The sequence below is a fragment of the Gorilla gorilla genome, chromosome 3 (genome assembly GCF_029281585.2).
Source record: "Gorilla gorilla gorilla isolate KB3781 chromosome 3, NHGRI_mGorGor1-v2.1_pri, whole genome shotgun sequence".
Lineage (NCBI taxonomy): Eukaryota > Metazoa > Chordata > Mammalia > Primates > Hominidae > Gorilla > Gorilla gorilla.
The window spans coordinates 123,067,182-123,091,344 of record NC_073227.2 but is presented as its reverse complement, the minus strand read 5'-3'; the positions used below and the strand labels follow the sequence as shown (position 1 = coordinate 123,091,344).

Genomic DNA, 24,163 nt, shown 5'->3' with positions numbered 1-24,163 from the left:
TGATAAGGTGACTTCTAAACAAAAAGACCTGTTTGAAAAGGTCACTTTTAAGGAGAAGTGCATTTCCAGCAAAGAGGAAAAACACAGGAGTGGGGAGGAGAGAGGCCCTGAGGCAGGAACGAGCTTGACAAGTTTCAGGAATAGTCAGCAGGCCAGTGTGGCTGGAGACCTGGGAACCAGAGGGTAGGAGAGGAGTTCAAAGTCTAGGGCACATCATGAAAGGCTGTGAGCCATAGGAAACACTTTGGCTTTTATTCTACATGTGATGGGAAGTTATTGGGGGCTTTGAGCTTAGAGTAGCATGATTAGATTTGCCTTTTTAAAGGTCACTCTGTTGTGTGAAGGCTACAGTGCAGGAGAGTGGAAGCCTGGAGACCAACCAAGGGGACTATTGCTGGTCTATGTATGGGCAAGAGATGACTTCTGGCTTGGACAAGCATGGTGGCAGTGAAATGGTGAGAATGGTTGTGAGAACACATTTTACATGTAGAAACAAGAGGATTTCTTCAGTTGGATTTGTTAATGGATTGGGAGACAGAAGGGGGAGGTGCAGGAAAATACCAGGATTTTTTTTATCTGAGCTGGTTAAATGAAATTTGTATTTAGTGAGAGATTCTGTGGCTAGTCTTGGCTATTTCATAGGTGATTCTCTGGGTTTTCTGTACAGAATCTAAACCTTTGGTTTCTTAGAGAGTCTTTTGGGTTCTCTGTGAAAAGTTATTCCTTCAGCCTGCTATTTTTTTTTTTTTTTTTTTGAGACGGAGTTTCACTCTTGTTGCCCAGGCTGGAATGCAATGGTACTATCTCGGCTCACCGCAACCTCTGCCTCCTGGGTTCAAGAGATTCTCCTGCCTCAGTCTCCCAGGTAGCTGGGATTACAGGCATGTGACACCATGCCTGGCTAATTTTGTACTTTTAGTAGAGACAAGCTTTCTCCATGTTGGTCAGGCTGGTCTTGAACTCCCAACCTCAGGTCATCCGCCTCCCTCGGCCTTCCAAAGTGCTGGAATTACAGGCATGAGCCACCGTGCCTGGCCCTCAGCCTGCTATTATGCCACACAGTGTAATAGGCATTAGGAATAAAAAAAGAAATTGAGAGTGAGACTATAGTTCCTATTTTGTGGGAGGCCACTTTAGTGAGGCAGAAAACTAATTAATTTCCATATGATATGTTAAGTGCATAGATAAAGGGACCCTTGTTAGGAATGTTCTCAGCTTTTCTGTGGAATTTCTCACTGGTGTAAGTTTTGAAGCAGCTGCTTCTTTTTTTTTTTTTTTTTTTTAGATAGTCTCTGTATGCCAACATTAAAATATATAGATAAGTAAGAAGAAGGTTGGAAACATCACTTACGGAGATAACCACTATTTTTTTTGACAGCTGTTCATGTGGCTAATGCCCCCAACAGTTTTATTTATTTATTTATTTTTATTTTTTATTTTTTCCGTTTTTTTGTTATACTTTAAATTCTAGGGTACATGTGCACAACGTGCAGGTTTGTTACATATGTATACATGTGCCATGTTGGTGTGCTGCACCCGTTGACCCGTTAACCTCATTTACATTAGGTATATCTCCTAATGCTATCCCTCCCCCAGCCCCCAACCTCATGACAGGTCCCAGTGTGTGATGTTCCCCATCCTGTGCCCAAGTGTTCTCATTGTTCAATTCCCACTATGAGTGAGAGCATGCGGTGTTTGGTTTTCTGTCCTTGCGATAGTTTGCTCAGAATGATGGTTTGCAGCTTCATCCATGTCCCTACAAAGGACATGAACTCATCCTTTTTTATAGCTGCATAGTATTCCATGGTGTATATGTGCCACATTTTCTTAATCCAGTCTATCATTGATGGACATTTGGGTTGGTTACAAGTCTTTGCTATTGTGAATAGTGCCGCAATAAACATACGTGTGCATGTGTCTTTATAGTAGCATGATTTATAATCCTTTGGGTATATACCCAGTGATGGGATGGCTGGGTCAAATGGTATTTCTAGTTCTAAATCCTTGAGGAATTGCCACACTGTCTTCCACAATGGTTGAAATAGTTTATAGTCCCACCAACAGTGTAAAAGTGTTCCTATTTCTCCACATCCTCTCCAGCATCTGTTGTTTACTGACTTTTTAATGATCGCCATTCTAACTGGTGTGAGATGGTATCTCATTGTGGTTTTGATTTGCATTTCTCTGATGGCCAGTGATGATGAGCATTTTTTCATGTGTCTTTTGGCTGCATAAATGTCTTCTTTTGAGAGGTGACTGTTCATATCCTTTGCCCACTTTTTGATGGGGTTGTTTGATTTTTTCTTGTAAATTTGTTGAAGTTCTTTGTAGACTGTGGATTAATTAGCCCTTTGTCAGATGGATAGATTGTAAAAATTTTCTCCCATTCTGTAGGTTGCCTGTTCACTCTGATGGTAGTTTCTTTTGCTGTGCAGGAGCTCTCTAGTTTAATTAGATCCCATTTGTCAATTTTGGCTTTTGTTGCCATTGCTTTTGGTGTTTTAGTCATGAAGTCCTTGCCCATGCCTATGTCCTGAATGGTATTGCCTAGGTTTTCTTCTAGGGTTTTTATGGTTTTAGGTCTAACATTTACGTCTTTAATCCATCTTGAATTAATTTTTGTATAAGGTATAAGGAAGGAATCCAGTTTCAGCTTTCTACATTTGGCTAGCCAGTTTTCCCAGCACCATTTATGAAATAGGGAATCCTTTCCCTATTTCTTGTTTTTGTCAGCTTTGTCAAAGATCAGATGGTTGTAGATGTGTGGTATTATTTCTGAGGGCTCTGTTCTGTTCCATTGGTCTATATCTCTATTTTGGTACCAGTACCATGCTGTTTTGGTTACTGTAGCCTTGTAGTATAGTTTGAAGTCAGGTAGCGTGATGCCTCCAGCTTTGTTCTTTTGGCTTAGGAGTGTCTTGGCAATGTGGGCTTTTTTTGGGTTCCATATGAACTTTAAAGTAGTTTTTTCCAATTCTGTGAAGAAAGTCATCGGTAGCTTGATGGGGATGGCGTTGAATCTATAAATCACCGTGGGCAGTATGGCCATTTTCATGATATTAATTCTTCCTATCCATGAGCATGGAATGTTCTTCCATTTGTTTGTGTTCTCTTTTATTTCATTGAGCAGGATAACCACTATTAAAGTAAAAATTCAGTGCATCCATTCTAATTTTTTTAATGCATACACTTTTATAAGTATTAAATATACAGCTTAACAACTCTTGGGCAGGCACAGTGGCTCACGCCTGTAATTCCAGCAGTTTGGGAGGCCAAGGCGGCAGATCACGAGGTCAGGAGATCGAGACCATCCTGGCTAATATGGTGAAACCCCGTCTCTACTAAAAATACAAAAAATTAGTCCGGCGTGGTGGCCAGCGCCTGTAGTCCCAGCTACTCGGGAGGCTGAGGCGGAAGAATGGCATGAACCCGGGAGGTGGAGCTTGCAATGAGCCAAGATCACGCCACTGCACTCCAGCCTGGGTGACAGAGCGAGACTCCATCTCAAAAAAAATAAAATAAATAAAATAAAATAAATAACAACTCTTTCACATTTAATGTATTGTGATGCTCTTACCTGCATTAAACAGGTTTCTATGAACCATGTTTAGTGGCTCTTTTAAAATTATGTTATATACAATTACCATCACTTATAATCTGTTACTTATTGTTGGATAGTTAGATTGGACTCCATTTTTTTCTATTTTTCTGATGAGGATCCTTTTAACTAAATTTTACTGTACATCTTTATTTTCTTAGACAAATATTTAAAAGTTAAATAGCTGATTCATAGGATACGTACTTTTTTTAGTCATTTAGTACGTGCTTCTAAGTTGCTTTTCATAAACATTGTACCAGTTGTACACTGCCACCATTATTTTATCAGAGTGCTTATCTTAGGTGCTAGATTTGAATATTATTTAAGAAACAAAACAAAATCAATTTATTTTCTAGTAAGTTCAAATACCTTTATACGTTTATTTCATAAGTTTATTGGTGACATGGGCATTTCTAATTCATCTTCTTTTGGCTATTTATCTTTAATGGCGATTTTTTTTTCTTTTTTTTTTTTTTTTGAGACAGAGTCTCACTCTGTCACCCAGGTTGGAGTGAAGTGGCATCATCTTCCTCACTGCATTCTGTGCCTCCCGGGTTCAAGCGATTCTCATGGTCTCACCGTGTTGCTCAAGCTGGTCTCGATATCCTGAGCTCAGGCAATCCGCCCACCTCGGCCTGTCAAAGTGCTGGGATTACAGGTGTGAGCCACCATGGGTGGCCTCTTTAATATAGATTTATAAGGCCCCTTTGTTATATATTTTCAAAAATTCAAATTAACACTAAATCCCCAAATGTCCCATTTATTAATGAAGTATTTTGTCATATGGATGTTTTAAAGCTGTGTATATGTTGAAATCTTTTGTTTTCCTTTTATGATTGTTTCTGTCTTTGGTAGTTTGCTTAAAAATAATTCCTGTCAGCTATCTTTATAGTTCCTATATTTAAAATTTTGATTCATTTGAGGTTTCTTCCAAATAGTTAATTGGTTGCCTATAACTCATGATTTGAACAATTTCTCTTTTGTCCGCTGATATATTACTTTTATCATGCACTAAATTCCCATATACTGATATAATATTGTTATTCCTTCTCTTTTAATCTTTAGAAAGGTTACATGATTAAAATTCTTTTAAAAATGCGTATTTATTTAGTGTTCATTGGATAAAAGAAATACAGAAAATATAAAGAAGGAAGAAAAACCAATAAAACATAATATAAAGCAGAAAAAGACCACTGTAAAATTACTAGTGTTTATTTTTCCACATTTTTTTCTAAGTATATAGAGACAAATATAACATAAAAATGAAATCATCCCCTAAGGTGGTTTTATTAGCTACTTTAACATTTAAAACATATCATGAATATATTTGTCTGTGTCTGTAAATATAGATCCAGGATTATTGCAAATAGCTTCATACACCACATTATAAAGATGTGTTCTTATTCAAAATCTACACTTGAAAATAAAAATTATAAGTATATAAATATACACATATACTAAAAAGTGGTAGGCAACAGATACTTAGTACTTTTTCCGTAAATTTTATTATTACCTTATATTCTTCACATGCAATTGGGACAAATGGCCAGAGAAAGATATATTTTAGATGTGTAAATTAGTTAACTGTAAACTGTAAGAGTACATCATAGTAGCTATACATGTGATTAACAAGCTAGTCACAATCATTCTTTTTATTTTATAAACACAAACTATTGTATTATAAATACAAAATAAGAAAAAAGATAGTTAAATGTTAGCTGTTATGAAGAGTGAAAACATTATATAAATTTCAAATGGCTGCTTTCTGCATCTGCATAAATATAATTTCATGATTTTCTACCAATTTCATTTGTATAAAGAATCTCTATGATCAATTAATCATTCACTTTCATGCCCCCACATGGAAAGTGGTAGGTGAATATCTGTAGGAATAAAATTTATTGTCTGCTTGTCCACTGAAAAGTAGCCCTGTGTCCCTATCCAGTCTGCACTCAGAACTTTGTCTTCATGAGCAGCCAGATCATACAACTTCTTGTATCCCACAACTTGACAATGTTATCTAAAGATCCTGAAATCAGTTGCTGTTCGTGGGTAGGAGACCATTTTACTAATGCCACCCAACCTGTATTTGAAGTTAGGGACAGTGACACCAAAGAATGGTCTTTAGTTCAGGGATCCCACAGTCTGGTATGCCTATCTGTGCTTCCAGATGCTAAACACTTACAAAGTTGGAGAATGGGAAATACAATTAAGCACTTTATTTCCTGTCAGATTTTGCCTTCAGACTGTCAGACTCAACATCCTACACTCTTAATTGTATGGTCCCAAGATTCACTGCAGATTTCTTCAGCATCTGACCACAGAACTGAGGAAATTGCTTCCTTGTGACCAGAGAGGGTCACTATGGGAGTCATAGCTGCTCTGTGTTCTCTGTCGATTTGTGGATTCCTCCATTTCATCTTCTTCTTCTGTAGGGACTGTAGACCAGATCTTTAGCATCTTATCCCAGGAGCCACTACAAAATTTAGTTCCTGAGCTATCAACAGCTATAGACTCTGCACTTCCAGCATGACCTCTGCAGCACGGTCGGGCTTTCACTTTGTTTCTCTCTATTCCACTCCCGTAAGAGAATAGTTGGATCCATAGAGGCACTCACAAATAAGCAAGACAAACTATCTTTTTTTTTGGCCCAGGCCACATCTTTTAAGATATCCCTATGTCCCACAATTGTCATTATTGACTTTCTTTCCAAGGACCAGATTTGAGAGGTCTTATCATAAGAACCAGTCAAGATCCATTCCTTTGCCCCTTTAACTGAAAGGATCCAGTCATCATGGAACATGCATTGCTCTGGCTGGGGTGCTGTGTACTTCACATACTCTATTTCCACAAGTACTTCTGATGACATGTTCTCCAGTTCCATGTGTTTGACCAAGGACATTCGCAGAAACTGGCCCTTAATAAGGAAATAAAACTCCATATGTTTGTGGAACTCATTTTTGTCCTTTAGTAATTTATTGATGATGTTACTAAGGTCAGCAAATTCAGAGGCGGCAGGGATTGAGAAGGAAACATCATTTACAGCATATTTCTTGTTATCGGTGTAGAAATGTGTTTGGAGCTGAGCCATGGCAAGGAGTACACACAAGACTTTTGGGTTAGTAGACAGAGAATGGGAGCTCCTGTCTCTTAACTACAAAGAGGCCGCTCAAAATTAGACTGCACAGGTAAGCGAGAAGCTGCAGTCTAAGCCTGGACTCTGCTTTTTCTCCTTGGGTCTGCTCCACCCACAATCATTCTTTCTAAGGAGCCATGAGTCTGTCTATGGAGTCTCCAATCTGCAGGTTATCACTCATAAGTACATTCTAACAATATATGTGCATCAGTGTACATTCTACTTTTGTATTCTTTAAGTAGCAAATAAGCAGTTTCTATGTGAATTTTGTTAAACTTTGGGTGAATTTCAAACAAATAGTAAAATAGAGATACTTGGCAAAATGAAATTTCATGTATCCATCACCTGGCTTCAACATGATCAATTCGTGGCTAATTTTGTTTCTTCTCTATCCACTATGCCATCCCTTATTATTTTGTTTTGTTATCATTTTTTTTTTGTTTTTTGAGATAGGTTATTACTCTGTCACCCAGGCTGAAGTGCAGTGGCGTGGTCATGGCTCACTGCAGGCTTAACCTCCTGGACTCAAGCTATCCTCCCACCTCAGCCTCCCAAGTAGCTAGGACTACAGGTACACACCACCATACCCAGCTAATTTGTTTCTTTTTTGTAGAGACAGAGTCTCTGTATGTTGCACAGGCTGGTCTCAAACTCCCAGGCTCAAGCGATATTCCCACCTCGGCCTCCCAAAGTGTACGGATTACAGGTGTGAGCCACTGCTCCTGACGCCCTTAGTATTATAAAATAATCCCAGTTATCACATTATTTCGTCCACAAACATTTCAGTATGGGTCTTTAAAAGATAAGGACTTCCTTTTTCTTCAACATAACCACAATACCATTATGACTTGTGAAATATTTTTGATGTGTTTCAGAGAAGAGAGTCCCATTATTATAATCCAAAATGACTAAACATACATTTTTTCTTAAAACAGAAGGTTTTCTGGTTGTTATACTAACCTTCCACAGAGATCTTAAGACTTGTAAGGATGAAATATTTGTTTGAATACTGAGAATGATAAAAAATGTTTTTTAAATAAAAAAGAAAAAACTAAGGAAATATTTGGCTTTACGTGATCATTTTATGATGTGAAATGATCTCAAAAGCTTTTTAGGAAGTGACCCTTTAAAGATATGTATGTCTTCTTCTAAAAGTTTGACTGACTTAAAGTAAAATTAAAAAAAAAGTTTGACTGCTTCTATCAAGTGTGACATTAAGGAGATAAAATAGCTAATGACTCTGCATTTGAAATTTAATTTAAACAGAAACAGTCATCAATTAATAATGTTGCTCAATTTCTGGGAAGAGAGAAGTCCAAGGTTTTTAAGCCCTCATTTAAAAAAAAAACAGATGGTTTAAAAAATCCTGATCCTGAAACCTGGACATATACTTTCTTGTTTGATGCCACATGAGGTGTATTTAGGGTATGGGAGGATTTGCTTTGCGTGGCCCCGAACTGAAAATCAAAGGACCACCTGAGAGCTAAATTTTTAGGTAAGCGTTGGCTGGTCCTTATCATATATAAGTATTAATGTATGTAATCAGCCTATACAGTTCATTTTCATGTAACATTTATTTTATGTCTTCCACATGTGATGTACTTTTTTTGGCCCTTTCGTGTGCACTTGTTCATATAATTTCAGCAACAACCCTCTGGAAAAGGTATAATAATTCACAGTGACTGAGGCTCAGCAAAGTTATTGCCTAAGATTATGCATATAATGGATGGTGGAGCAAGGATTCAAACCCCGATGTTCTTTTCACCATTGCACGCTGCCTATTGGCAGAAACAGTAAATAGTAAACAAATGGAACAGTTATTTTAATTTAAATGTGTCTCATGAAAATAGAGACATGAGTACAATATACTTTTGTTCAAAATATGCCACTAAAAGCACCCCATTTGCTAAAAGCTCTCAAAAAATATAAACATTTTCTCAGGGTTAATTCACATATCACTTCTTTCTGTATTCTCCATCTCTTGGAATTCTCTTTGTTTCAGCCATCACTTCTGTGCCATAATTGCTGAAATGCTTGTGACTAACCACCACATCTCACCTGATTTCCAGCTAGAAATTCTGTTCAACTCTCCTACCTGAATGTCTTCATGGCATTTGAAACTCCATATATCCAAATATTTCTTCTCTCAATTCTCCCAACCCTTACTTTCTCTTATTTTACCTATTTATAATAAAAGCATAAGTATTTTCTCAGTAAAATAAGCCTAGGATCTTGGTTATAGTTTTGTTTTTTTTTTTTTTTCTCACGTCTCTTGTTAGGTACTGGATCTTTTAAGTCCCATCTATACTGTCTTATAACCATTCCTTAACATTTCTACCGCTATCAACCTAGCTCATTGTTTTCTTTTTTTAAAAAAAGAGATAAATTAATTTTAATGACATTTAGAAACAGGTAAAGGATATAAATAGCAAATGGGTTTTTTCTTTTTCTTTTTAGATGGAGTCTTGCTTTGTCACCCAGGCTGGAGTGCAATGGCACGATCTCGCCTCACTGCAACCTCTGCCTCCTGGGTTCAAGTGATTCTCCTGCCTCAGCCTCCTGAGTAGCCGGGATTACAGGCGCCCGCCACCACACCTGGCTAATTTTTGTATTTTTCTTAGAGATGGTGTTTCACCATGTTGGCCAGGCTGGTCTCGAACTCCTGACCTTGTGATCCGCCCACCTCGGCCCCCCAAAATGTTGGGATTACAGGCATGAGCCACCTTGCCTGGCCAATAGTAAACAGTTTTAAAGGTAGGCTATGTTATGAAAAGCATCCCTGTCTTCTAGGTCCAGTTCCCTTCTATAGAAACAACCATGATTAACTGGTTTCTTGTGTATTCTTCCATAGATGTTATAAACATATACAGACAGATATCATATATAGATACATGTATTTTCCCCCCACAGATGATTGCATTCTATATATATATATATATATAGTTTTATATTGACCTTTTTCTTTAACTTAATATATCTTAGACATCATTTCAGATCAGTACATGTAATAGAAATGATAGCTATCATTTTTGAGTGCACACTATGTACCAAGAACTGTTCTAAGCACTTTTCATAATTGTCTCATGCACTCCTTGTACTGATCCTGTGAGGCATGTAGGTATGATTACTATCTCCATTCAAGAACTGAGAAAACAGGTGTACAGAGATGTTTTTTGAGCTTCACAAAGACTCACAGGTATTAGGATTAAGCTGGGGATCAAACCCACGCAGAAAAGGTTTCATCAACTGCCTCTTCCACGTGTCAGCTCCAGTCACCTCCTGGCTTCATCTCAGAGGCAGCGGAACCATGTAGCTGCCCAGCCTCACTCCCTGAGCAAGTGTGATCGCCTCCTCTGACTCTTCCTATCAGCTAGGAATCTGTCTGCAGGCATTTATTCTAACCTTTCATGAGGTCCAGTCCTGGGAACCCCACCGCTACACTTCAGTCAGGTGTCACTTGTCTCTGTGTCTCCTTGAAAACCTTGCATAATGCCTGGGACTTGTAGTGGGCCAAGCAAATAGTTTGTCTTGTTTTCCCTTTTAAGTTTTAGTCTCTTTGGTCAGAAAATTAGGACTCTCCTTAAACTGCAACTTTTTTCACTTAGAGCTATGTTAGATGGGAAGCAATATTTACTAATTTAAGGATTTTAGAAAAAGATAATGTTAAGGCTGACCAATACATGTTGCCAGACTCGTGGGCTGGGGATCTCTTGTACCTGTGTACCCTTTGAAGTAAGAATCATAGCTGAAGATCCTATTTGACAGAGGAGAAACTGAAGTTTGGAGACTATAGCTTCTGAATGAAACATTGTGATGGTTAATACTGAGTGTCAACTTGATTGGATTGAAAGATACGAAGTACTGATCCTGGGTGTGTCTGTGAGGGTGTTGTCAAAGGAGATTAACATTTGACTCAGTGGACTGGGAAAGGCAGACCTGCCTTTAATCTGGATGGGCACAATCTAATCAGCTGCCAGCAAAGCCAGAATAAAAAGCAGGCAGAAGAACATGAAAAGACTATAGTGGCTTATCCTCCCAGGCTGTATCTTTCTCCCGTGATGGATGCTTCCTACCCTCAAACATCAGACTCCAAGTTCTTCACCTTTAGGAATCAGACTGGCTTCCTTGCTTCTCAACTTGCAGATGGCCTGTTATGGGACCTTGTGATCATGTGAGTTAATACTCCTTAGTAAACTCCCCTTTATATATATATATATATATCCTATTAGTTCTGTCCCTCTAGAGAACCCTGACTAATACAGATTTTGGTACCAGAAGTGGTTCTAGAGGAACAGAATATTAAGGATGGAATTCTTTTATTGGTTTTGGGGTTTCTGGAGTTGGCTGCTTAATGTGATTAGACCAAAAAATGCTAAGGGTTCTTTTTCTTTCTTTTTTTTTTTTTTTTTTGAGACGGAGTCTCACTCTGTCACCCACGCTGGAGTGCAGTGGCGCGATCTCTGCTCACTGCAAGCTCTGCCTCCTGGGTTCACGGCATTCTGCCACCTCAGCCTCCCAAGTATCTGGGACTAAGGCGACCGCCACACGCCCAGCTAATTTTTTGTGTTTTTAGTAGAGATGGGGTTTCACTGTGTTAGCCAGGATGGTCTCGATCTCCTGACCTCATGACCCGCCCACCTTGGCCTGCCAAAATGCTGGGATGACAGGCGTGAGCCACTGTGCCCGGCCTAAAAATTCTATTTCTAATAGTATGGAGAACACCAATAGTCCTTGGCATGAACTGTTTGGAGAGTTATGCAAAATAAATGCATCTGATACTCCTGATTCACTGCTCGTGAGAGGCAAGGAGTTTAGTGACTCAAAACATAATACCTTTGACCATATGTGGAGAACCAAGGAACATAATAAAGCTGGTTGGTTGCTCCTACGTTCACTGGACAAAGTGATGAAAGAACAACGATGAGCTCAGGGATTATAACTCCCAGCTTCAGATGTAGTACTGAGCCTCACACCTGCTAGATTACCCTGTGTGGGAGTCTTATCTCCTATAGAGAAAGAGCTGAAATTGTGGAAAAATAGACACAAGCTCTTATCATGTGAGTGGCTGACCTGCAATGAAAGGTGCATGCACAGCCTTTCCAGGTTTCTACTGTTAAAGTGAGGGGATTGATTGGAAAAGAATGGGACCCTGCAACTTGGAATGGGGATGCGTGGTGGAGAGCCTAATGAAGCTGGGGACACTGAGCTTGTTAACTCTGATGAAACTTTTTCGCCAGAAGAAACAGCTTCTTCATCCCCAGTAGTGGCAACATCCCCTCCCCAACCCATGCTGCCATCAGCCTTTCCACCTTTGTCTGAGGAGATAAACCATGCGCTGCCTGAGGCAACAGTGATGGCCTCCTCTGAGGCAGTTGCCAGGCAAAATAACGTTGATTCTCCTCAGGAGCCACCCCCAACACCCCTGTTTGCTTCTAGACTTATACCTAGACTAAAGTCCCAGCAGACCCCTAGAGGTGAGGTTCAGAGTGACCCATGAGAAGATGTGCTACACTAGAAAAGAACTGCTTGAGTTTTCTAATTTATATAAGCAGAAATCTGGAGAACAGGCATAGGAATGGATATTAAGGATGTGAGATAATGGCGGAAGGAATATAGAGTTGGATCAGGCTGGACTTATTGATTTGAACCCACTAAGTAGAGATTCTGCTTTTGATGTGGCAGCTCAGGGAGTTAAAAAAGGTTTTAATTGTTCTAATAGTTTATTTGCTTGGTTAGCTGAAATATGGATAAAAGATGGCCCACTGTGAGCAAGCTGGAAATGCCTGATCTCTCTCAGTTTAATGTAGAGGAAGGGATCCAAAAGTTTAGGGAGATTGGATGCTGGAGTGGATTGGTCACTTTGGACCTACCCATCCCAGCTGGGAGGGTCCAGAAGATATACCCTTGACCAACGCTTTGCGAAATAGATTTGTGATGGTGGCAACTGCATCTCTGAAGAGTCCTGTAATTGCTCTTCTCTGTATGTCAGATCTAACAGTGGGAACAACAGTCACTCAACCACAAAATTTATAGGCCCAGAAACCGTTGAATGAAGGGGAGGCTGGGTCCCCTTGAAAAGGACCCCACTATGCTAGTGACTATTTATGCTGTTAATATTTCTCCCATCCTTCCCCAAGGAGACCCCCAGCCTATTACCAGGGTAACTGCATTGAAGAAAGGGAAATGATCAGACATTTTGGGGACTACTGGACACTGGCTCTGAGCTGACATTGATACCAAGGGACCCAAAATGTCATTGTGGTCCTCCAGTTGAAGTAGAGGCTTATGGAGATCAGGTAATTAATGGAGTTTTAGCTCAGGTCTGACTTACAGGTCTGACTTCCTTCCTTGGAAGGAAATCCAGGGACCCACCCTGTGGTCATTTCCCAGTGCCAGAATGCATAATTGCCATAGACATACTTAGCAGCTAGCCGAACCCCCACACTGGCTCCCTGACTTATAGGGTGAGAGTTATTATGATGGGAAAGGCCAAATGGAAACCACTAGAGCTGCCCCTACCTAGAAAAATAGCAAATCAAAAACAATATCACATCCGTGGAGGGATTGCGGAGATTAGTGCCACCATCAAGGACCTGAAAGTCTCAAGGGTGGTGATTCCCATCACATCCCTGTTCAACTCTCCTATTTGACCTGTGCAGAAGACAGAAGGATCTTGGAGAATGACAGTGGATTGTTGTAAACTTAACCAAGTGGCGACTCCAATTGCACCTGCTGTACCACATGTGGTTTAATTGCTTGAGCAAATTAACACATCTCCTGGTACCTGGTATGCAGCCATTGATTTGGCAAATGTCTTTTTCCCCATTCCTGTCCATAAGGCCCACCAGAAGCAATTTGCCTTCAGCAGCAGGCCAGCAATATGCCTTTGCTGTCCTACCTCAGGGACATATCAACTCTCTGGCTTTATGTCATAATCTTGTTCGAAGAGACTTTGATCTCTTTCGCTTCCACAAGGTATCACACTGGTCCATTACATTGATGACATTATGCTGATTGGATCCAGTGAGCAAGAAGTACCAAACACACTGGACTTATTGGTGAGACATGTGCATCCAACCAAAATTCAGGGAACTTCTACCTCAGTAAAATTTCTAGGGGTCCAGTGGTATGGGCCTATTGAGATATTCCTTCTAAGGTGAAGGATAAGTTGCTGCATTTGGCCCCTTCTACAACCAAGAAAGAGGCACAACGTCCTGGGGGCCTATTTGGATTTTGGAGGCAACACATTCCACATTTGGTTGTGTTACTCTGACACATTTAGCAAGTGACTCAACAGGCTGCCATTTTTGAGTGGGATCCAGAGCAGGAGAAGGTTCTGCAACAGGTCCAGGCTGCTGTGCAAGCTGCTCTGCCACTTGGACCATATGACCCAGCAGATCCAATTGTGCTTGAGGTATCAGTGGGAGATAGAGATGGTGTTTGGAGCCTCTGGGAGGCCCTCATAGCTGAATCATGGCAGAGGCTGCTAGGATTTTGGAGCAAAGCCCTGCCATCTTCTGCAGATAACTACTCTCCTTTTGAGAGACAGCTCTTGGCCTGTTACTGGACTTTGGTGGAAACCAAACCTTTGACTACGGGTCATCAAGTCACTGTGTGACCTGAACTGCCTATCATGAAGTGAGTGCTTTCTGACCCATCTAGCCATAGAGTAGGTTGTGTACAGCAGCATTCCCTCATCAAATGGAAGTGGTATATACATGATTGGGCTTGAGCAGGTCCTGAAGGCACAGTTAAGTTACATGAGGAAGTGGCTCAAAGGCAGAAGTGGCTCACTGCTGCCACCCTGCCTTCTCTCCCCCAGCCTGCACTAATGGCCTCATGGGGAGTTCCCTATTTTCAGTTGACAGAGGAAGAGAAGACTAGGGCCTGGTTCATAGATGGTTCTGCACGATATGCAGGCACCACCCAAAAGTGGATAGCTGTAGCACTACAGCCCCTTTCTAGGACATCCCTGAAGGATAGCGGTGAAGGGAAATCTTCTCAGTGGGTGGGACTTCAAGCAGTGCACCTGGTTGTGCACTTTACATGGAAAGAAAAATGGCCAGATGTGCAGTTATATACTGATTCATGGGCTGTAGCCAATGGTTTGGCTGGGTGGTCAGTGACTTGGAAGAAGCATGATTGGAAAATTGTGACAAAGAAATTTGGGGAAGAGGTACGTGGATGGCCCTCTCTGAATGGTCAAAAACTATGAAGATATTTGTATCCCATGTGAATGCTCACCAACGGGTGGCCTTGGCAGAGGAGGATTTTAATAATCAAGTGAATAGGATGACTCGTTCTGTGGACAACACTCAGCCTCTTTCCCCAGCCATCTGTGTCATTGCCCAATGGGCCCATGAACAAAGTGGCCATGGTGGCAGGGATGGGGGTTATGCATGGACTCAGCAACATGGGGACTCAGCAACATGGATTTCCACTCAGCAAGGCTGACCTGGCTACGGCCACTGCTGAGTGTCCAATTTGCCAGCAGCAGAGACCGACACTGAGCCCACGATATGGCACCATTCCTGGGGGTGATCAGTCAGCTACCTGGTGGCAGGTTGATTATATTGAACTGCTTCTATCGTGGAAAGGGCAGAGGTTTGTTCTCACTGGAATGGACACTTACTCTGGATATGGGTTTGCCTATCCCGCACGCAATGCTTCTGCCAAGACTACCATTCATGGACTCACATAATGCCTTATCCACCATCATGGTAATCCACACAGCATTGCCTCTGACCAAGGCCCTCACTTTGCAGCTAAAGAAGTGTGGCAGTGGGCTCGTGCTCATGGAATTCACTGGTCTTACCATCTTCCTTATCATCCTGAAGCAGCTGGATTGACAGAATGGTGGAATGGCCTTCTGTAGTCACAATTACAATGCCAACTAGGTGACAATACTTTTCAGGGCTGCGGCAAAGTTCTCCAGAAGACCATGTATGCTCTGAATCAGCATTCAATATATGGTACTGTTTCTCCCGTAGCCAAGATTCATAGGTCCAGGAAGCAAGGGATGGAAGTGGAAGTGGTACCACTCACCATCACCCCTAGTGATCCACTAGCAAAATTTTTGCTTCCTGTTCCTGCGACATTACGTTCTGCTGGTCTAGAAGTCTTAGTTCCAGAGGGAGAAACGCTGCCACCAGGAGACACAATGATTCCATTAAACTAGAAGTTAAGATTGCCACCTGGACACTTCAGGCTCCTCCTAAGTTTAAGTCAACAGGCTAAGAAGGGAGTTACAGTGTTGGCTAGGGTGATTGACCCAGACTATCAAGACAAAATCAGTCTACTGCTCCACAATGGAGATAAGGAAGAGTATGCGTGGAATACAGGAGATCCCTTGGGGTGTCTCATAGTATTACCATGCCCTGAGATTAAGGTCAATGGGAAATTACAACAGCCCAATCTGGGCAAGACTACAAATGGCCCAGACCCTTCAGGAATGAAGGTTTGGGTCACTTTACCAGGAAAAAAACCATGACCTCCTGAGGTGCTGTTTGGTAACATGAAGTTCTTCAGTGGTGATTTCTGAGATTTTGTTGCATCCATCACCCAAGCAGTATACAGTGCACCCAATGTGTAGTCTTTTATCCCTCACCTTCCCATCCTTCCCTGCAAGTCTCCAGAGTCCACTATATCATTCTTAAGCCCTTTGCATCCTCATAGCTTAGCTCCCACTTATAAGTGAGAACATACAATGCTTGGCTTTCCATTCCTGAGTTACTTCACTTAGAATAGTGGTCTCCAACTCTATTTTGTTCCTTTTTATGGCTGAGTAGTATTCCATATTATGTATAACATATACCACATTTAAAAAATCTACTTGTTGGTTGATGGGCATTTAGGCTGGTTTCATATTTTTGCAATTTCGAATTGTGCTGCTATAAAAATGTGTATCCAAGTGTCTTTTTCATATTATCACTTATTTTCCTCTGAGTAGGTGCCCAGTAGTGGGATTGCTGGATCAATGGTAGTTCTACGTTTAGTTCTTTAAGGAATCTCCATACTGTTTTCCTTAGTTGTACTAGTTTACATTCCATCCAGCAGTGTAAAATTGTTCCTTTTTCACCATATCCATGCCAACATCTATTATTTTTTGATTTTTTTAATTATGGCCATTCTTGCAGGAGTAAAGGAGTATCTCATTGTGGCTTTGATTTCCATTTCCCTGATAGTGATGTTAAACATTTTTAAATTTTTTCTGCTATTTGTGTATCTTCTTTTGAGAATTGTCTATTCATGTCCTTAGCCCACTTTTTGATGGGATTATTTGATTTTTCTTGCTAATTTGTTTGAGTTCCTTGTAGATTCTGGATATTAGTCCTTTGTCGGCCGCATAGTTTGTGAAGATTTTCTCCCACTCTGTGTGTTGTCTGTTTACTCTGCTGATTATTTCTTTTTCTGTGCAGAAGCTTTTTAGGTTAGTTAGGTCCCATCTATTTATCTTCGTTTTTGTTGCATTTGCTTTTGGGTTCTTGGTCATGAAGTCTTTGCCTAAACCAATGTCTAGAAGAGTTTTTCTGATGTTATCTTCTAGATTTTTTTTTAATGGTTTCAGGTCTTAGATTTAAGACTTTGATCTATCGAGTTGATATTTATATAAGGTGAGAGATGAGGATCCAGTTTCATTCTTCTACGTGTGTCTTGCCAATTATCCCAGCATCATTTGTTGAATAGGGTGTCCTTTCCTCACTTTATTTTTTTGTTTCCTTTGTCAAAGATCAGTTGGCTGTAAGTATTTGACTTTATTTCTGGGCTCTCTATTCTGTTCCACTGGTCTATGTTCCTGTTTTTGTACTTGTAGCATGCTGTTTTTGTGACTATATCCTTATAGTATAGTTTGAAGTCAGGTAATGTGATGCCTCAGGATTTGTTCTTTTTGCATAGTCTTGCTTTGGCTATGCAGGCTCCTTTTTGAGTTTTATATGAATTTTAGGTTTGCTTTTGCTAGTTCTGTGAAGAATGCTGATGGTATTTTGATGGGAATTGAGTTGAATTTGTAGATTGCTTTTGGCAGTATGGTCATTTTCACAATATTGATTTTATCCATTCATGAGCATGGGATGTGTTTCCATTTGTTAGTGTTATCTATGACTTCTTTTAGCAGTGTTTCATAGTTTTCCTTGTAGAGGTCTTTCATGTCCTTGGTTAGGTATATTCTTAAGTATTTTATTTTATTTTTTGTGGCTATTGTAAAAGGGGTTGAGTTCTTGATTTGATTATCAGCTTGGTCACTGTTGGTGTATAGGAGTACTACTGATTTGTGTACGTTGATTTGGTATCCCAAAACTTTGCTGAATTTATTTATCAGGTTAAGAACTCGTTGGATGAGTCTTTAGGGTTTTCTATGTATATGATCATATCATCAGTGAACAGCAACGGTTTTACTTCCTCTTTACTGATTTGGATGCCCTTTATTTCTCTGTCTTGTCTGATTGCTCTGGCCATGTCTTCCAGTACTATGTCAAAGAGAAGTGGTGAAAGTGGGCATCCTTGTCTTGTTCCAGTTCTCAGGGGGAATACTTTCAACTTTTCCCTGCTCAGTACAATGTTGGCTGTGGATTTGTTGCAGGTGACTTTTATTTCCTGAAGGTATGTCCCTTCTATGCCAATTTTGCTGAGGATTTTAATCATAAAGGATGCTAGACTCTGTCAAATGCTTTTTCTGCATCTGCTGAGTTGATAATATGATTTTTGTTTTTAATTCTTTTTTATGTGGTGTATCACATTTATTGACTTGCATATGTACCTGCATCCCTGGTATGAAACCCACTTGATCATGGTGTATTATCTTTTTGGTATCCTGTTGGATTTGGTTAGCTAGTGTTTTGTTGAGGCTCTTTGCAGCTATGCTCATCAGGATATTGGTCTGTAGTTTTTGTTTGTTATGTCCTTTTCTGGTTTTGGTATGTGATAGTACTGGCTTCATATAATTATTTAGGGAGGATTCCCTCTTTCTCTATTTTTTGGAGTATTTTCAGTAGGATTGGTACCAATCTTTCTTTGAATGTCTGATAGAATTCAGCTGTGAATCCATCTGGTCCTGGACTTTTTTTTTGGTCAGCAATTTTTGAATTACTGTTTCAACATCACTACTTGTTATTGGTCTGTTGAGAGTTTCTATTTCTTCCTGTTTCAATCTGAGAAGATTGAATATTTTCAGGAATTTATCCATTTCCTCTAGGTTTTCTAGTTTGTGCACATAAAGATGTTCATAGTAGCCATGAATGATCTTTTGTATTTCTGTGGTATTAATTGTAATATCTCCCATTTTATTTCTAATTGAGCTTATTTGTATCTTCTCTCTTCTTGGTTAATCTCACTAGTGGTCTATCAATTTCGTTTATCTTTTCACAGAGCCAGTTTTTGTTTCATGTGTCTTTTTTTCTTCCCTTGTTCGATTCTATTGTTGAAACTTTCCAGTGTATTTTGCATTTCTCTAAGTATGTCTTTCATTTTCAGAAGTCGTGATTGTTTTTTCTTTATGATATCTGTTTCTCTGGAGACCTTTTCATTCATATCCTTTATTGTTTTTTAAATTTCTTTAAGTTGGTTTTCACCTTTCTCTGGTGCCTCCTTGAGTAACCCGATAATCAACCTTCTGAATTGTTTATTTGGCAGTTCAGAGATTTCTTCTTGGTTGGATCCATTGCTGGAGAGCTAGTGTGATCTTTTGGGGGTGTTATAGAACCTTGTTTTGTCATATTACCAGAATTACTTTAACTAGTTCCTTCTCATTTGGGTAGACTGTTTCAGTGGAAAGATTTGGAACTCAAGCGTTGCTGTTTAGATTGTTTTGTCCCATGGGGTATTCCCTTGATGAGATGCTCTCCCCCTTCCCCTAGGGATGGGGATTTCTGAGAGCCAGACTGCAGTGATTGTTATTGCCCTTGTGAGTCTAGCCACCCAGCAGGGCTACTGGCCTGCAGGCTGATGCTGGGGACTGTCTGCCAAGAGTCCTGTGATGTGATCCACGTTCAGGTCTCCTAGCCATGGATACCAACACCTGCTCCAGTGGAGGTGGCAGGGGAGTAAAGTGGGAGTCCTTGGCTGTAGCTTCATTTAGTGCACTGGCTTTCTCAAATGCTGGTTATGCTAGCAGTGAAGTTGTCATGTGAACAGACTCAGTACTTCTGGTTAACCAGGATATTGCAGGCAGTGGAATTAGTTGTTTTCTTCTTCAGGTAGTGGAATTAGTTGTTTTCTTCTTTAGAGCAGGGTTGTTCTTTTATCAGTTTGAGTTGATTGGTCTCCAGCCAGGAGGTGGCCCTGTCAAGAAAGCACTAGCTGCAGTAGTAGAAGGGGGGATATAATATTGCCCTACATTGGCCAGGATGAGTACTTGGGTTTCTCAGGTGATGGGCAGGGCCATAGAGGTCTCAAGGGTTTATGTCATTTGTCTTTGGCGACCAGGTCTGGTAGAGAAAATCCATCAGGTGAGGACAGGGTTAGGCATGTCTGAGCTCAGACTCTTTTTGGGTGGGGCCTGCCATGGCCACTATGGGGTTCTCAGGCTAATGGAATTATGTTGCCAGGGGGATTATGATTGCCTCTGCTGCATCATACAGTTCGCTAGGGAACTAGGGAAAAGCCAGCACTGACAGGCCTTACCTGGCCGGGCGCGGTCGCTCATGCCTGTCATCCCAGCAGTTTGGGAGGCCGAGGCGGGTGGATCACGAGGTCAGGAGATCGAGACCATCCTGGCTAACACGGTGAAACCCTGTCTCTACTAAAAATACAAAAAGTTAGCCAGGCGTGGTGGCAGGCGCCTGTGGTCCCAGCTACTCAGGAGACTGAGGCAGGAGAATGGTGTGAACCTGGGAGGTGGAGCTTGCAGAGAGCAGAGATCGTGCCACTGCACTCCAGCCTGGGTGACAGAGCGAGACTCCATTTCAAAAAAAAAAAAAAAAAAACACCACAGGCCTTACCCATCTTCCATGAAGCCAGCAAGGCCAGTCTCACTCCTACTGTGCCCCCCTCAACAGCACTGACTTTATGTGAGTTTATATCCAGGCAGCCGGTGAGCAGGACTGAGATCTTGCCCCAGGCTATAAGCCTCCCTGCTAAGAAAGCAAACATGGCTCTCAGGCCTCACCCCTCCCCACCTGCTCACACCTTTGGCTGTGCTCATATCTGTTCTTCCTGTTCACCACCCCCAAGCACCTGGATTCTGCTCAGGAAAATTCATGCTTGTCGAAAATATTACAAAGTTCAGCCAGGAGCTTCCTTCACCCCGTGACTCCCCTCCAGTTCTGCTGGGTGCCTTCCCTTCCCCAAAGACCTCTGTGAGATAGTCCAGGAATGGCTTCCCTGGACTCAAGCTGGGGACTCGCTCTTTCCGGTGCTTCTTTTCTCGGTACTATTATATTTTGCTTGGCTCCCGAAATCCATTTCAGCTCTAGGTAAGGTTAAATCCTTCTCCTGTGATCTGAATTTTCAGGTTCCCAGAGGGGATGTGTGTTTGGAGGCAGACATTTTTCCCTCTCACACTTTGGGAACTCACAGTTTTTGGCTGTTTGAAAGAATTTGCAGTGGCAAACCACTTGTTTCAAAGGGTCTGGAATTCTTTTGGTTTTCCCGGTATGTTCCTGTGGTGTTTCTTGGAGCAAAAATTCACAATGTGAGTCTCCACATGCTGTTCTGTTCATCCAAGTGGGAGCTGCATGTTAGTCCTGTCTCCTATCTGCCATTTTATCTCAGTTTGCCAGATAATTACGTATCCTAATCCACATTTTGGTTGTTTTTGATAAGTGTTTTCTTAACAACTATTTATTTATTTTTGCCCAAGTGTTTAAGAAAACAATGCCTGTAAACAAGATAGTTGAAAAAACTTTCTCCATTTAATTCTATTCGAAGTAATTGTATCTGGGGTAAAGTCTGACATTGGTCTAAAGCAGAACTGGGGAGTGGAAAAGCTATACCTGGTTAAGTAGTCTCTGTATCTATAATCACGTGTAATGATGGAGTCCAGAAGCTTACTGAGAAAATGAGACTGATGATATTGTCATTTGCATGCTCTGATGACACATGGTTTGTTGATGTACAGTAAACATAGTAAATATGGTAACTATCAATTATAAATAACTAGCCGAGGCACACACAGCATGTTTATTTCATGGCTGCTGCTTTATAAGCACTGAGATTGTAACTATTGATGGTGTTGTGATGTTAATGGTAGTACTAGGTAATAACTAAGTATATGGACCCTGGAGCCATCTTTCCTGGTTCTGAGTCAGTCCTCCACCACTTAATAGCCATTTGAGTATGAGCTTTAGAGTCTTTGTTGGTAAATGGGTATGATAATAGTACCTACCCCACTAGGGTCACAGGCAGTAACTTTTAACTATTATTATTGTTGTTGCAATTACCAGCTGATATAAACGTGTAAGTATATGTAGCATGAGGCATTGTAGTATAGTCCAAAAAATTCAGACCTTGGTGTTAGACTAGATTGGTTTCTTTCCTCAGTGTACATACTTCTGCTTAGTTGTGGCACCTCAGGAAAGCTACTTCACTTTTTGGAGCTTTAGTTTCTTCCTCTATTAAATGGTATTTACTGTAAGTGTTTATTATGAAGATAAGAGTGTATGAGTGCCTACTTTAGAGGCTGATGTATAGTAAATGGTTGACAAATGATACTTTTATTTATTTTAGGGTTCATGGGTTTGCTTAACAGCTCAAGCTGACATGGGTCCTTAGTCATGAGAGGTAACCCTGAGCTGCTGTTTGCTATAAATAAGGCTCAGAATTTCAGTATGATCAAATAGGGTCAGACCAACCTGGAACCAAATTAGGTTGGTTGATTGGCCTTTGGAATAGTTATTTTAAATGTAATTTAAACCTCTATAACTTTTTTTTTTTTTTTGGTATTTTCTCTTAGTAAGAGAAAAATTTTTAGTAGACTTTTCTTTTTTTTTTTTTTTTCAGCATGCATGCAGTTTATTCGCCACATTTCCCCCGGGAACTCTTTCTGGTTAGGGAATGAAAGAATTGAAGGGATGGGGGATGTACAGGTGGAAGTAAAAGGCACACCTTGAACGTGCTATGATGGGTTGAAGGGTTGAAAAGAGGTTGGTCTGAAATTGATGAGCCTCCCATTTCAGAAGCTCAGGAAGTTTGTGCCCAGGAAATATGCATGCCTTCAGCCAACTCCCTTGCACGTGATGGAGCAGAAGCAGGCACTGCCTACCCTGGCCTGGGCTGTCTGCTGGCTCTCATGTCAGGCATTTTCTGGGCCTGGCTGTCGCAGCTAGTGGGATCACTAACATTGCATGGCCATGGCGTTTTGGCCTAAACAAACAGGTGAGGCCTGGCTCTGTCTACACAGCAGCAAAAAAGGTGACTGATTAGCAGGAGATCTGTAGTGCACAAATAATGGGAGAGGGTGGGCTTGTCAGCATTAGATAATGACTCCAAAATGTAGTGTAAACTCACAAGGAGGGGGTGACTCAAGGCTGGACACATGACTAAGTAAGAAAATGTGACTCTGTGAGCTGACCCAACTTCTAAACAAACCTCCTAATACAGTCACAGTGTGTTTCAGTCCCTTTGACTCTAAACCATCACAGAAGCAGAAGGAAGAGGAAGTGGTGGACTGCCCAGCTAGAGCCTGGGGACTGTCATGACTGTCTAGATCTCTGAGGTCAGAGGGTGTCACAGCCTCCTCAGACCCTGAGCCTGGGATGGAGAGGGGGAACAGGATATAGATTCCCAGGAGGGCTGTCCCCAAGGCCCTCTCCCTGCCTGTCTGGCTCCTCGGGCCTCCTCTTCTACCGCTTCTTCTTGGTCTCTTTCTTGGGCCTCTTGTTCACAGAAGGAACAGTAGCCTTGGGCTTCCTCGTCACCTCAGCACTTCTGAGCTCAGATGGTTCAGCCTCTACCTCGTGGAACTTGGGAATGGGTATGATGATGGCCAGCACACAGATGAGCTGGAAGATGGCTCCCAGGAAGAGTCCGTACCATAGCAGGTTCTCCAGGAAAGTGGGCTCAGGCACCTCCAGAGGTGAGAAGTCTAGGTCAGAGGCCATGGCCCAAGTCGCTTGCTGCCTGAGGTCTCTTCTGACTCACCACTCTTCAGAGCCAACTCTCACGCTGCTGCCCTGCTCCCCCGGAAGAGTAGACTTTGTAGGTTTACAGCAAAATTGAACAGAAAGTACAGAGGGTTCTCACATAACCTCCTGCCTCCTTGCATGCACAACATCCCATTCTTCAACATTCCCCACCAGAGTGGTACATTTGTTAGAATCAATGAACAGACATTGACACATCTTTATCACTCAAAGTCCACACTTTACATTAGGGTTCATTCTTGGTTGTACATGCTGTGGGTTTGGACAAATGTATAATGACTTGTATTCACCATCGCAATATTGTAAAGAATAATTTCACTGCCATAAACATTCTCTGTGCTCTGTTTATTC

At 41.1% G+C, this 24,163-nt stretch overlaps 2 protein-coding genes and 1 pseudogene across 2 annotated transcripts in view; 1 reads left to right on the top strand and 2 right to left on the bottom strand.

Annotated features, from left to right (window-relative positions):
* Positions 1 to 24,163, top strand: part of MANBA (mannosidase beta) — a 129,354-nt gene that overhangs the window by 2,984 nt on the left and 102,207 nt on the right. The window lies entirely within an intron of this gene.
* On the bottom strand, positions 5,448 to 6,689 carry LOC101149241 (ribosome biogenesis protein WDR12-like; annotated as a pseudogene).
* Positions 23,501 to 23,808, bottom strand: LOC101149594 (protein MANBAL-like). Its single transcript, XM_055385421.2, has one exon. It carries the CDS (start codon positions 23,768 to 23,770, stop codon positions 23,513 to 23,515), a length of 258 nt encoding a protein of 85 aa, XP_055241396.1. The 5' UTR covers positions 23,771 to 23,808; the 3' UTR covers positions 23,501 to 23,512.